General features: G+C 46.1%; 1 protein-coding gene across 5 annotated transcripts in view; it reads right to left on the reverse strand.

The window, feature by feature from the left end:
* Positions 1–3,831, reverse strand: part of Mta3 (metastasis associated 1 family member 3) — a 136,049-nt gene extending 132,218 nt beyond the window's left edge. For 4 of the 5 annotated variants that reach the window (XM_048353039.1, XM_048353040.1, XM_048353043.1 and 1 more), the window contains exons 1-2: positions 3,715–3,831; positions 1,792–1,859 (exon numbers count right to left, since the gene is read on the reverse strand). In XM_048353039.1, coding sequence (XP_048208996.1) covers positions 1,792–1,859; positions 3,715–3,742 — 96 coding nt within the window. In that variant the 5' untranslated portion in view covers positions 3,743–3,831. Of the gene's footprint in view, positions 1–1,791; positions 1,860–3,034; positions 3,151–3,714 lie in introns of those variants that run through there. The other variant, XM_048353042.1, reaches the window with a different exon arrangement.
* Positions 3,832–14,058: the final 10,227 nt, after the last annotated feature.

Here is a 14,058-nt window from a genome sequence, read left to right on the forward strand (position 1 = left end):
TACACACATTTATGCCAGAGGCATCCTCTGAAATTTAACTATTCAAAAGTGTTACAATGCATGGTACCAGTCCACAACTGTTCCTGGTGTATTAAACACACACACACACACACACACATACACACACAAAGTGAATCAATTTTGAGCTAGGTAAAGTGGTACATGCCTATAATTCCAGCAATAGGAAGGCTGAAGCAGAAGAACAAGTTTGAAACCAGCCAAGATCTCATTCAGAGTAAGATATTGTCTTTTAAAAAAAAAAAATTCTAGGCAGTGGGGCCTCATGCCTGTAAAATAAAAGGATGATGGTTTGAATATTTGTGAGATACCTAAATACATCTCCAATAAACTACCAAAAAAGCCAAAAGTGAAGCTGTGGCTCAAGTGGTAGAGCACTAGCCTTGAGCAAAAGCAGTTCAGGGACACTGAGTTCAAGGACTTGAGTTCGTGTACCAGTTGGGCTAACAAAAAGAATGAAAGAAGCCGGGCACCAGTGGCTTGAAAGTCTGAAATCCTACTCAGGAGACTGAGATCTGAGGATCAAGGCTCAAAGCCAGATTGGGCAGGATAGGCCGTGAGACTCACCATCAGAAAACTGGAAGTGGCAGAATACTAACTAGCCTTGAGCAAAAGAGCTCAGGAGCTCAGGGACAGTGCCCAGGGCCCTGAGTTCAAGCCCTACAACTGACAAAAAAAATAAAAAGAATGAATATGGCAGAAATAAATTGTTTAAATGTATGAAAACAAAACTTGTTGAAATTGTTTCAGAGAGAAGAGTGACAGAAGGAGTAAGGTTGATAGGAACACATTATAAACATTAAAATGTCACAATGAAATCCCCCACCAAAAGTTAATGTATGCCAATAAAAATAAAGTAAAATAAATCAGGCACCCGTGGCTCACACCTATAAATTCTAGCTACTCAGGAGGCTGAGATCTGAGGTATGAAACCAGCCCAGACAGGAAAATCCATGACTGTTGTCTCCAATTAACTTGCAAAATGCCAGAAGTGGAGCTGTAGCTCAAGAGGTAGCACACTTACACTGACCAGAAAAAGCTAAAGGACAGTGTCCAGGCCCTAAGTTCAAACCCCAGCACCAACATAAAATAAACAAGATTAATAGAAGTGACTTGATCTTTGAGAAGCTTGAAAAAATATATAAAGAATGTTTAAAAACAGAGGAAAAAAAAACTACAAAAAAAAGAAGAAAATAAAATTGAGAATCTTACATACATAATGCTAATATAAAACTATTTTCAGGGGCTGGGAATGTGGCTTAGTGGTAGAGTGCTTGCATACCATGCATGAAGCCCTGGATTCCATTCCTCAGTATCACATAAACAGAAAAAGAAGCTTGATCAAAAGAAGCTCAAGGACAGTGCCCAGGCTCTAAGTTCAAGCTCCAGGACTGGCAAAAAAACACTATTTTCAGAATCTGGACCTAAATGTAAAAATACTATTATTGCGGGGCATAGTGGCTTACTCCTGTAATCTTTGCTATTTAGGAGGCTGAGATTTGAGGAACAAGGTGCAAAGACAAACAAAGTGGGCAGAAAAGTTCGTGATACTCTTATCTCCAATTAACCACCAAAAAACTGGAAGTGGAGCTGTGGCTCAAGTAGTGAAGCACTAGCTTTGAGCAAAAAAGTTCTAGAACAGTACCCAGGTCCTGAGTTCCAACCCCAAGAGCAGCACCCATACAAAATACTTCTTACACCCTTTACCCAATTACATTCAATGGATTTACATTCTGTAATATTAGGATGAATAACACTTAGTATATTACATACCTTATTAAGTTCTTCTATTCTTCTGATTAGGTACGGGTTACTGGAAGAATTCTCAAAGTACACATAATCTGTAATCAAAGGAAGTTATACAATTTAATCTTTTCAACAGGAAGTTGACATATGGCAATCCATGACTTTCTGTATTTGGCAATTCAAGTTAGTAAGCAGTTATTTGTTGGTAATGTATCCTTAATATATTGTCTCACATGCCTACTATTCACAAACCTTTTTTTTCTGGTATTTCCTTTTCAGTTAGTGTTCTATTACTCTACTTAATTGGGAATAGAGTCTCATAGACTGTCCTTCCCTCATTGGCTTCCAACCTAGATCCTTAGATCTCAGCCTTTTTAGTAGCTGGCATTACAGGCTTGAGCCACAGGTATCTATACTTTCTCTGTAAGTTTTTGGTTTTTGTTGTTTTTTTAAAGATTGACTGTTCCTATGCAGTTTACACTGGCCTTGAACTTGCTATCTTCTGTCTCAAGTGCAGGGACTAGTGGTGCCCCGCATAACCAGGGCAAGAGTGATTTCTTTAGTAAACAAAAAGATGGACACCTCTTCATCACTTAGGGCTCACGATGTTCATCTCTTAAGTTTCTTCCACATCCTTTCCCTCTAATCCATTTTGCCCTGGAATATGCCCTGGAAACTGCTGACCTAAGACAAATTCAGAGCCAGTAAGTTTTAGCATCCCCAATTTATATTTCCATCACCAAACAAAAATTTTAAAAGACCAGGTGAGGAGGGGAGGGGAAGAGAAAGCTCGGTGGCAAACTTGGCCAAAGCTCTACCAGAGAAAATGAGGAACAAGTGGGGGGGGGGGTGTCACTTGCTGCGAGGCACAGCTCCCTGGGGGTGATGTTGGGCTATTTCCATTCTTTTCTTGTATTTAATTTATCTCCATTTAAGTTCGCGCTACCCTAAAATAATAATAATCATCATCATCATCATTGCAAGTTTTCAACCAAAAAGAAATCCTCTCCTCTCATAGGTTTACTGGAAACACCCTGGGTGTGTGGAGAGGCCGGACTGCATTGCTCAATGTCCACCTCGGTGGCTCTGCGAAGTGGCCTCATTGAGCCAGGCCCTTCCCATCGTCATCCATCAGGAGCTCGGCTAATGGGCAGAGGAAGAGCGAGCCTCGCTCACCAGCACGCCACTCATCTGAATTATTATTTTACCAGCACGGAGGGAGGGAGGGAGGGAGGGAGGGCGTCGCGAGCAGGGAGAAAGTTTGTTTGACCTTATTTCTCTCTTCTGCAGAAGACGGGGAAGGCGGACGGCAGAGCCAGCGTCCAGGCGCAGCTCGCCTCCCCCTCCTCCGGCCGCGGGGCTCCCCGACCCCCCGCGCAGCCCCGTTCTGGAAGGGGAGGGGGTGTGGGGGTAGGAAGGTGGCCGAGAACCCGCCGGGGGACGACGGAGACGGGAAGGTGGCGGGCCCCGGCCCAGGAACAGGCCTCGTCCAGCGGTGTCCCAGGCTGGGCCCCATCGTCCCCGTCCCCGTCCCCGTCCCCGCCCTCGCCCCACACGGCCACTGGAGGGGGGCAGTGGAGGGGAGCTGCCCCCTCCACGCTCCCCCAGAGGCCACGCGAGGAAAAGGCCACCCAGCCCGGGGCCTCGAGGGACCCGACTCTGACGGAGGAGGGGATCGTGGAGGGGGCACATGTGATTCACACCCCCGGGGGACAGGCCCGGCCCTAGGGGCCCGGGCAGGGAGAGGGGCCGCGGGGTGGGTCGCCGCGGAACCCCAGCCCCCTCCCCCTGCGCCCTCCCTCCCGACCCCCCCTCCTCTGCGGGCCCCGTGCCCTCCCCGGCGCGCTCCGCCCGGGCGCCCGACGCTCCCGGCAGTTGGCGTGCGCTCGCCCGAACCCCCGATTCCCACAAGCCTCGCTCCGAGACGGGCCGGGTCGGGCCGATACCTACCTCCGACCCGATACATGTTGGCCGCCATGTCCGCCCGCCCGCCCGCGGAGCCCAAGCGGAGCCGGAGCCGAGCGAGCCCCGCCCGCCGCCGCCACCGCCGCCGCCGCCGCCGCTTGGGTCGCCTCAGCTCCGCCGCCGCCGCCGCCGCCGCCGCCGCCGCCACCGCCACGGGGAGGGGGGGGGAGGGAACAGCCAGGGGGAGGGCACAGCCAGGGGGAGGGCGGGGGAGGGGACGCCGAGGGTGGGGGCTGTGCCCGCCCCCAGCGCCGAGTGAGTGGAGTCGAGCGGGCCGCGCGGGGGCCGAGGGCGGGAAGTGCGGGGTGGGGTGGGGGAGGGGAGGGGCGGGGGGAGGGGATCTGGCCGCTGGGAGGGCCCGGGGGCCTCAGCCTTTCCCCCTCAGACACACACCCGACCCGGCCTGGGGAGTAGACCCACACCCTCCAGCCCCGGTCTTGAGTACCCCAGCCACCTGCTTCCACCTACGGGGAACCCCAGGGTCCTCGGGTCCCCTCCCCCCCAGCACCCTTCTCAGGCAGACTCTCAGATGCACTGGGGAAGCCGGGAGCCAAGGTTACCCAGGCGGCTTAAGGCCTGTAGGCCCCGACGCCCAGAAGACCACACGTGCTTCCAGCCTCCCCAGGGCTGAGACCCAGCTGAGGGCCAGAGAAGAAAAACTGGCTCCCTCCCAGGTCCACCCTAACCGCCTAGGCAGGTCTGTGCACAAGGCAGCTCACCCACACCTGGGCCTGACACAACCTCTTCCTGACACCCTGAGGCCCTGCCTCTGGACAGGCCCTATACACAGAGTGCTGAGAATGGAAAACAGAACTTTGGTTAGAGCCGGATTCTTTTGGTCTAAAGGGGCGCCTACAACCCATCACCCAAAACACCAGTCTGCTGGCTATTGATAAACAGCTGGTTGTGTCTCCAGAGCTTAAATGGTTAATTTTCCCCAGCTCATTCTCAACACAACCTCTTTTCACAGAGGGCTGTTGATTAGAGAACTCTGTGTGGCCGAAAACGTCTGAATTTTGCACAACACCTTGTCAAAAAATTTGTGTTTAATTAATAAATAAATTAAAAAAGAAAGAAAAGAAAACGTCTGGAATCCCAGTTGATGCAGGAAGATCTCCAAGACCAGCATGGACTACATAGACGCAAAAAAAAAAAAAAAAAAAAAGTTGGGGGCTGGGAATGTGGCTTAGAGGTAGAATGCGTGCCTAACATGCACAAAGCCCTGGGTTTGATTCCTCAGCACCACATAACAGAAAATGCCGGAAGTGGCACTGTGGCTCAAGAGTGCTAGCCTTGAGCAAAAAGAAGCCAGAAACAGTGCTCAGGCCCCAAGTCCAAGTCCCCAGGACTGTCAAAAAAGAAAAAAAAAAAAAGTTGAACCCGTGACTCGTTTGGTTATCCACAAATGAACACAAATAACTTTCCAAACTGCACCCAGGCACTGTTGCATAATAAAAATGAAGATGATCCTTGACTATTGTGGGTTGTTGGGAGTGTCTGGTGATAGAATTATGTGTTTAAGGCCTGTGCCAGAGTAGCAGGTGTCCCCAGAATAAGTTAATTAAGCCAATTGACGCTGTGACGTGATTTCTCATCTGTAAGATGGGGACAGTAATTATACTTCATAGATGTGTTAAGAATCATATCTGAAATATGTGATATCTGAAAATGCTCTGTAAACCAGAAAGCATAAAGCACTATGCAAATAACAGGTGCCTGTTGCTTTCTTTAACTCCAGAAAGTTTTGTGACCCCCGTCAGATCTCCTGACCCAGAGAAAGAAAAAAATGTCCTGTGATACATAAATCATAGCTGTTGTTTATCACAACTCTTTCTGGAGATCCCACCAAAAACATATAATGACATATCTAACATCACTTCCATTTCTGAGCTGACACACACATAGGCTGAATAAGTCACCTAGAGTTACAGAACTGCCAATAGTAGTGGAATTATAATTTAGCCTTTTCTTCTGGCCTAGAATACTAAAATCTTTTTCCTAGCCCCCCCAAAAAAAATCGAAACTGCAAGGAAATGGAGCACAGTTTCATAGTTTTAGAATGTTTTCTCGTTCATCTTTAATAAATAATTTCTCCTCCCTCAAAATAATTTAGTCTCTGTGCTAGCTTCTCATCTGCTTGTCTCATTTCCCCAGTTTTGCAGTCCAGATGTTTGTAGTCACACTAACCATCACAAATGTGTAAAAGATGTCAAGAAAACATATCCCATTTTCCCACTCACCTTCTCCCCTTGGGATCAGCTTAATCAAAAAGGCTTTATTACTAGCTTTAGAGACTTGGGCCAGGGGCAACTAGCAAGAAATAATGTCCATGCCAGAATTAGACTCCGTTGCTAGTCTATTTGTTCATTGTTGGTTTTTGTTGTTTTGGGGTTTTTTTGTAGTTTGATTTTGTTGTTTTGTTTTATCCCCATACTGAGATTTGAACTCACTCTCCCTTACCTTTTTCATTCAAGGCTGGTACTCTACCACTTGAGCCATACCTCTACTTCCAGCTTTTTGTTGGTTAATTATAGATAAGAATCCCTCAGATTTGTCTACCCAGCTGGCTTCAAACCAGGGTCCTCAGATCTCAGCCTCTTGAGTCGCTAGGATTATAGGTGTGAGCCACCAATCCCTAGCTATATTCTGTGTATTTAGCCACTTCCACTTACAGTTCTCAGGTCATTGTCCTTTGGTTAGATGTCTGTTCAGTACTTTAAAGAATAAATACAAGTTACTAACCCCTCAGAGCCCCAAACCCTACAAAATAGGACTAGTGATGGTCCTGGTTGATGGTCAAAGTGATGGTCCTAGTGATGGTCAAAGGTTCTGGTAAAATTCAAATGTGTAAAGTCTCTGCCACATGTTGAATACTTCATGATTTGTTAGTTCCCTTCTTTCTTGAGCTATTCTCAGGCTCTCAGACAATGTCAGAAATCCCAAGGCAAATCCAGCCATCCCATGGGTAAAATTTCTGGGCATGCTTTTTTAAAAAAGCAGGCATGTGGTAAAGATTTCCTGAGTGCCCAGGGAGTCCCTTTGGTGACTTTCCAGCTATTCTGCCTGTTCTGAAAGGAGGTAGATGCTCCAAGAAAGCTACAGAGGTAGAGTTTTCTGGTTTGCTTTCTTTTTTATCTCAACTTAGGTTTGGAATTTTTATGCATGCAAAGAAACACAAGTGTGCTAGCCACAGACTGAGCTTGTGATATTGAATCTAGCAAAGGAGCCTGGGGGAATAGAATGTAATTAATCTGAAGTCAGAGACCAGGCTTTGGATAAAGGATTATATCTTGTTGTTTGTGTGTGTTCTCTCTCTCTCTCTCTCTCTCTCTCTCTCTCTCTCTCTCTCTCTCCTTTCTTTCATCAACATACTTTGGTTCTTAGTAAAATGCTCTTGGAAAAAGCCATGCTGTCTCAGATATTCTAGAGAGGTCCTGGGTTTTAAAGATGGACAAATAAATCCCAGAAGAAAAGGAAGCATATGACAACAACAATCAAAACAAGAAAGCCCTTAAGGGAAGGAAACCAGAGTAAGGAGTTTTATGGCTTCTTTGGTCATGCAGCTTCTGTGCTACAAACATGATATCCAGACCAATGCCAGAAGGTCCTTGTTTTTTGGACATGTATCTTCTGAGATCCCATGGTTCCCTCAAGCCCACAGAAGGGGGCGAACTCAGCCATTTGTTCTCTTGGGAACATTGCCACCATGTCTTAGTAAAGGGATTGAATGGAGAACAATGGGGAAATGACCCTTCAGATGGTTAATCTAATTGTCCCTGGTTCTTCTCAATTTAGCCCACTGTGGATTTGAACGAGAGAAGGTTGTGCAAGTACAGGTTGTAGGTCAGGAGAAAGAATCCCAATGGGAAGTGTTGAAGGAACATACCAGGGAATGTTTGCAAAGATGAGTCAGATGCAGCACCGGGTGACTCAAGGTGGGGAGGAGAGAGTCCAGGCTAGGAGGTCATATGGTAGGTTGGTGAAAGGCAGTGAGGGCCTGACTGAGGGCAGAAGCAATGAGAGAAGGGCATGTAGAAGAGCTGGAATTTTGAAGGAGCTGTAGGCTCTGGTGACTGAGGAAGCCCGGAGTGAAAGCATGGTAACAAGGCTTGTATGCACTGAGTGGAGATAGGCAGAGATAAGTGGGTAAGAAGAGGGAAGACAGTGAGCACATTCAGTGTGAGGCTTTGCTTTGAAACATCCAGGTCAATGTTTCCTCTTTAGGAAACAGTTGGATGAACAAGCCTGGAGTTAAGGAGTGAGATCTAGCTGGAAACATCTCCTCTGGTGTCACCATCAGTCTACAAGCCCAGCCTGTCTGGTCTGAGTAAGCCAAACCTTGGCCTTAGGGGAAGAAGCCAGTTCCCTGAGCTCTCCAGTTTGGAATAGAAACAGGTTAAACAGGTTGGATTCAGGGGATCACAGTCCAGGTCCAAATGTGCAAATAGGCAGGGCATGGGCAGAGCCACACAAGTCACTGCCCAAGGCAGATGGTAAAACCAAAGGAGAATACCCAGGGCTGACCACCCTAGGGCCTGTGAGCAAAATTCTAGCACACATTGACAGAGTTCTACCTCAGTCCTCAATCTCTGTGGAAGGCAACTGTGGTGGGGCACAAAGAGGAGGGCAGAAAGAATGGAAGAGAAGAAACAGGCTTGAAAACGCAAATGGGATATATTCCTCCCTTCCTTCTAAAATGGTCTAAAGGAATGCCCCCTTGATAACCTTCAGCAAAGAAAAAAATGCCTATGGGGGGAACTGAATATGACTAACCTTATTTGGAAAAAAAAGTCTTTGCAGTTGTGATTGAAGATTTCAAGATGAGATCATATTGGATTAGGGTGAGCCATAAATCCAAGGACAAGTGTCTATAAGAGGACTCAGAACAAGAGAAGACATAGATAAGAAGGTCTGGCGAAGGGAGTGGTAAGAATTTGGAGTTCTGCAGCCATAGCCAGGGAATGCCACAGACTGCTAACCAGATATTGAGGAAAGGCATGGAATGGATTGTCCAACCTTGCAGAAGGGACCAACCTTGCTGACATCGTGATTTCAAGCTTCCAGTCTGCAGAACTGAGAGATAATAAATGTCTATTGTTTGAAGCCACCCAATAGCTATGGGAATTTGTTATGGCAGCTCTGGGGAATGAATACAGATGGTGCCCACCACTTCAAGTAAACAGATTCTGCCAGAAAATACTAAGAGCAGTCTACAGAGACTAAGGGACATAAAAACAAAATGAGAAGCTAGTAGGAAGTACCCTAGGGATAGAGTACTTACCCAGCATGCTTGAGGCTCTACCTAGTACCACAAAATGAGGAGAGGGGACTTCATCTAACTCTTGCTCAACCTCTTGAAATAGCTCAATTTGTCTCTTTCCTGAACATCTCTCCTTGTTAACATAGTTGGCTTAGTGCAAATACAAAACAACGCCCTTGTGCTATACATCTCAGCTAAAGGCCACCAGAAGCAGTTCAACATTTTTCCTAAAGTATAACTGAGTTATATCACACATTCCCATGAATAGTAGTGGATTACCAATATGCTGTTCTACCAATTAATGTCTTAACTACATTCTTGTTATTGTTACTCAGATGTCAGTCCATGTGTCCATTGTATGAAATGGAGACTACTAAAAAATAAGCTCCTGGGGCTGGGGATATGGCCTAGTGGCAAGAGTGCCTGCCTCATATATATGAGGCCCTGGGTTCTATTCCCCAGCACCACATATACAGAAAATGGCCAGAAGTGGCGCTGTGGCTCAAGTGGCAGAGTGCTAGCCTTGAGCAAAAAGAAGCCAGGGACAGTGCTCAGGCCCTGAGTCCAAGCCCCAGGACTGGCCAAAAAAATAAATAAATAAGCTCCTGTCTACAAAAATGCCCTTTTTATTCAACAAATTATGTGTTGACTATTGCTCAAAGGCATCCAGGATTCACTAATAAACAAGATAATCCTAGAATCTCCCTTCTGAGGCATTCTAGAGGAGAGGACAGGCCATAAATATATAAATATATGTACCACTATAGAATAATATATGTTACAGAGAGTAAATCAGCATTAGAAACCATTAACCAATGTTGAAGGCCTCTGGTGATTGCAAGAACTAAAGCGATACCCAGGTAAGGGTTTGGAGTAAGTGAGCCAGCATTCTAGGCAGGAAAACAAAAAGCAAAACAAAACTCCCATTTCCGAAAGTCTAGAAGCAGCTAGACTTGACCATGACAGGAAGGCCATTGTGGGTAGGAGGTGAGATAAGGTAGGTGACTAAGATCTGGATTGTGTAGGGCCTAATGACCTTGAAAAGGAGTTTGGACTTTATTCTAAGCATAATGGGAAAACTTTAGAAGCTTTTTCTTTTCTTTTTTTAAAATTTATTTATTTATTTATTGCCAGTCCTAGGCCTTGGACTCAGGGCCTGAGCACTGTCCCTGGATTCTTCTTCTTCATTTTTTTTAACCCATATTTTTTAAATAATTACTTATTTATTGTCAAAGTGATGTATAGAGGGGTTACAGTTTCATAGTACATTTCTTGTACAATTTGTCCCTGGCTTCTTTTTGTTCAATGCTACTACTCTACCACTTAAGCCACAGTGCCACTTCTGGCTTTTTCTATATATGTGGTGCTGAGGAATAGAACCCAGGGTTTCATGTATACAAGGCGAGCACTTTACCACTAGGCCATATTCCCAACCCCCTGGCTTCTTTTTGCTCCAGGCTAGCACTCTGCCACTTGAGCCACAGTGCCACTTCTGGCCGTTTTCTATATATTTGGTGCTGGGGAATCAAACCCAGGGCTTCATGTATACGAGGCAAGCACTCTTGCCACTAGGCCATATTCCCAGCCCCTAGAAGGTTTTTAACACGAAATGATGGCGATTTGGTTGGGGCAGATAAGGGGGAGTCATCTCTGCCTTTTTGTGAAGCTGGGGACTTGTGAGGTCTCTTGGAAGGGAATGCATAGGGAGAGAAGGGCAGAGACCTGAGCCTGGAAGAAAGCCAACAATGAGAGCAGAGCCTGGTTCTTATTTAGCTATACCAGGAAGAACGCCATAAAAATGCCAACCTCCATCCCCCAGGGTTCTGGTTTAATTAGCTTGGGGTAGCCCTTAGTTTTCAGTGAAAACCAAGAATCCTCAGGTGATTCTAATGTGCAACCAAGATTAACAACTATCTATATAACGATCTGGAGAGGGGAACCATCTAGGACTGAAGGAACAATAGGGCCAGGGCAATGAAATAGGAACTATAATCCTAGCTGCTCAGGAGGCTGAGATCTGAGGACTGGAGTTGAAAGCCAGGCCAGGCAGGAAAATCCATGGGATTCTTATCTCCAATTAACAAAAAAAAAAAAAAAAAAAAAAAGCTGGAAGTGGAGCTGTGGCCAAACCTAGCCTTCCACACAAAAGCATAGGGGTAGAACTCAGGCCCTGAGTTCTTGAACTCCAGGTTTAGGGAAAACAACAACAAAAGTCTAGGAGCTAAGTGAAAAAAAGGAGAGCAACAAATATAACCACTAGCTTAGCAAGGCAGTGTCCCCAGAGACACCCCCATCCCACCTCACACTGTCTCTTCTTTTGTGGTCTTACTCTTCTGGTCCTAAGCATCTCAAATTGAGTTGACAGGTTCTAATCCTGAATCCACTGAAAAGGAGGGGGACTCACAATCCCTCATCCTCTGCCAAAGAGAGAAAGAGATGAATTTTTACCTTTCATCAGGTCCTTTTTTATTTACTTGTAGGTTGGTAGCAACTTCCCTTTGTATAGAAGAGGGAAGTTTATTTTTATTCTTTTTTTATTAAATTTTATTGACAAGGTGTTGTGCAAAGGAGGTACAGTTACATAATAAGGCAGTGAATACATTTCTTGTGATATCTTATACCCTCATTTTATTTTTATTCTTAATTTCAAAAAGAACCAAAATTAGGGGCTGGGGATATGGCCTAGTGGCAAGAGTGCTTGCCTCGTATACATGAGGCCCTGGGTTCAATTCCCCAGCACCACATATACAGAAAATGGCCAGAAGTGGCGCTGTGGCTCAAGTGGCAGAGTGCTAGCCTTGAGCAAAAAGAAGCCAGGGACAGTGCTAAGGCCCCAAGCCCAAGGCCCAGGACTGGCCCCCCCCCAAAAAAAAAAAAAGAACCAAAATTATTGGAGAGCTCAAAGCTAAACTTTGAACTCCTGGGTAAATAAATCATTGTTTAAGTTTCCTTTTATCTCTGCAAAGTTTTGGCAAAAAAAAAAAAGTATTATAGGGCTTTCCCGAGAAGTTGCTTCTACAAAGTCAGGCCAGGACCATATCATTAGTGGAAAATAACAGGACATTTCACATTTAATTGCCCAGATCAGAAAGCAACCCCAAACATAGGGATCTTGGAGGAAGTTTATTTAACCTTTTTGAGGTCTTGACAAAAGGGATACCTAGTATCTGACCAGGAAAATCTCTGTCATTGGTTCCTTTCTTTAGAAGGAAACAAAATGACCCAGGCACCTGTGGCTCATGCCTGTAATCTAGCTACACAGGAGGCTGAGATCTGAGGATCGCAGTTCCAAGCCAGCTAGGAAAGAAAAGTCTCCATGAGACTCTTATCTCCAATTAGCTACTCAAAAACCAGGAATGGGGGCTGTGGCTCAGTGGTACAGAGCTAGCCTTGAGCATAAGAACTCAGGGAGAGCACCCAGGCCCTCCCTGCATTCTAGCCAGGACTGACGGTGGGGCGAGGCGGGGAACGAATCCCCTGAAGCTTCTAGGATGATAGGATGAATCTGAACTATGATCTCAGAATAAAGGATGGTGCTAGAATTCTGTGGCTGTCGTTGTGGTTGCTTTTTGGCAGTGCTAGTGTGTGTGTGTGTGTGTGTGTGTACACACGCGCATGCATGCAAACATGTGGAAGTATGACTCAAGTGGTAGATCACTAGCTTTGAGCAAAAAATAAAGCTCAGGGAAAGCTCTCAGGCCCTGAGCTCAACCTTCAGTATTGGCATGTGCGTGTGCTCTACCACTTGAGCCATACCTCCACTTCCAGCTTTTTTGATGGTTAATTGGAGATGAAATCTCAAGGACTTTTCCTGCCCATGCTGTCTTGTTGTTTTTTTTTTTTTTTTTTTGCCAGTCCTGGGCCTTGGACTCAGGGCCTGAGCACCATCCCTGGCTTCTTCCCGCTCAAGGCTAGCACTCTGCCACCTGAGCCACAGCGCCCCTTCTGGCCGTTTTCCATATATGTGGTGCTGGGGAATCGAGAGCCTCATGTGTAGGAGGCAAGCACTCTTGCCACTAGGCCATATTCCCAGCCCCCCATGCTGTATTGGAACTCCAATCCTCAGCCCTCAGTCCTGAATAAGTAGGATTACAGGCGTGAGCCAGTGGCACTTAGCTAAGTGTTGGGTTTATGAACTCATGGCTTCCTGCTTATTGGCTAGCACTCTATTTTTTGAGCCATGCCTCCAGACCAGTAGCTATAATTTCTAAAGTCAGGGAGAGAGAAGTTTTCACATTTCACAGTCTACCAATTCCTTTGCCCTTGAACCTGGTTGCCTTTGAATATGTTGTCCTTGTCTTCTCCCCATATTCACATAGAGCCTAAGTGGGGCCTTTTCTAAATGGCCCTCAAGTCTCCCATCAGTTTTGTATACTCTATGGCCTTAGTTTCTGTAGCTTTTCCAATCAATGACACCTGTCTCACCTCACTTTCCCACATGCTACTCAAATTTGGGCTGGAAGCAGGCACCAGTACCTCACACCTATAATCCTAGCTATTCAGGAGGCTGAGATCTGAGGATTGGGATTTGAAGCCATCTGGGAGAGGAAAATCCATGAGACCTTTTGAGGGTTGGCTTTTTTTTTTTTTTTTTTTTTTTTTTTTTTTGCGGGGGGGTGGGTGGTGCTTATGGGGCTGGAACACAGGAACAGAGCTCTGTCCCAGAGTTGTTTTTGGTTGTTGTTTTCTATTTTGCTTTGTTTTGTTGTTTCCCTCCACCCACCCACCCCACTCAAGGTTAGTGCTCTGCCACTTTGAACCACAGAAACACTTCCTGTTTTCTGGGGGTTAATTGGAGATAAGAGTCTCAGGGACTTTCCTGCCAGGGCTGGCTTTGAACTGTGATCCTCAGATCTCAGCCTCCTGAGTAGCTAGGATTACAGGCATGAGCCACCAGTACCTAGCCTCCTGAGACTCTTATCCCCAAAAAGCTGAAAGTGGAACTGTGGTTCAAGTGGTAGAGTGCTAGACTTGAGCAAAAAAGCTTAAGGACAGTGCCCAGGCACTGAGTTCAAGCCCCAGGATGAAAAAAAATCTGGCTGGAGACTGGGTTGTTGCACAGTGATTCC

Source organism: Perognathus longimembris, chromosome 8, assembly GCF_023159225.1.
Source record: "Perognathus longimembris pacificus isolate PPM17 chromosome 8, ASM2315922v1, whole genome shotgun sequence".
Taxonomy (NCBI): Eukaryota; Metazoa; Chordata; class Mammalia; order Rodentia; family Heteromyidae; genus Perognathus; species Perognathus longimembris.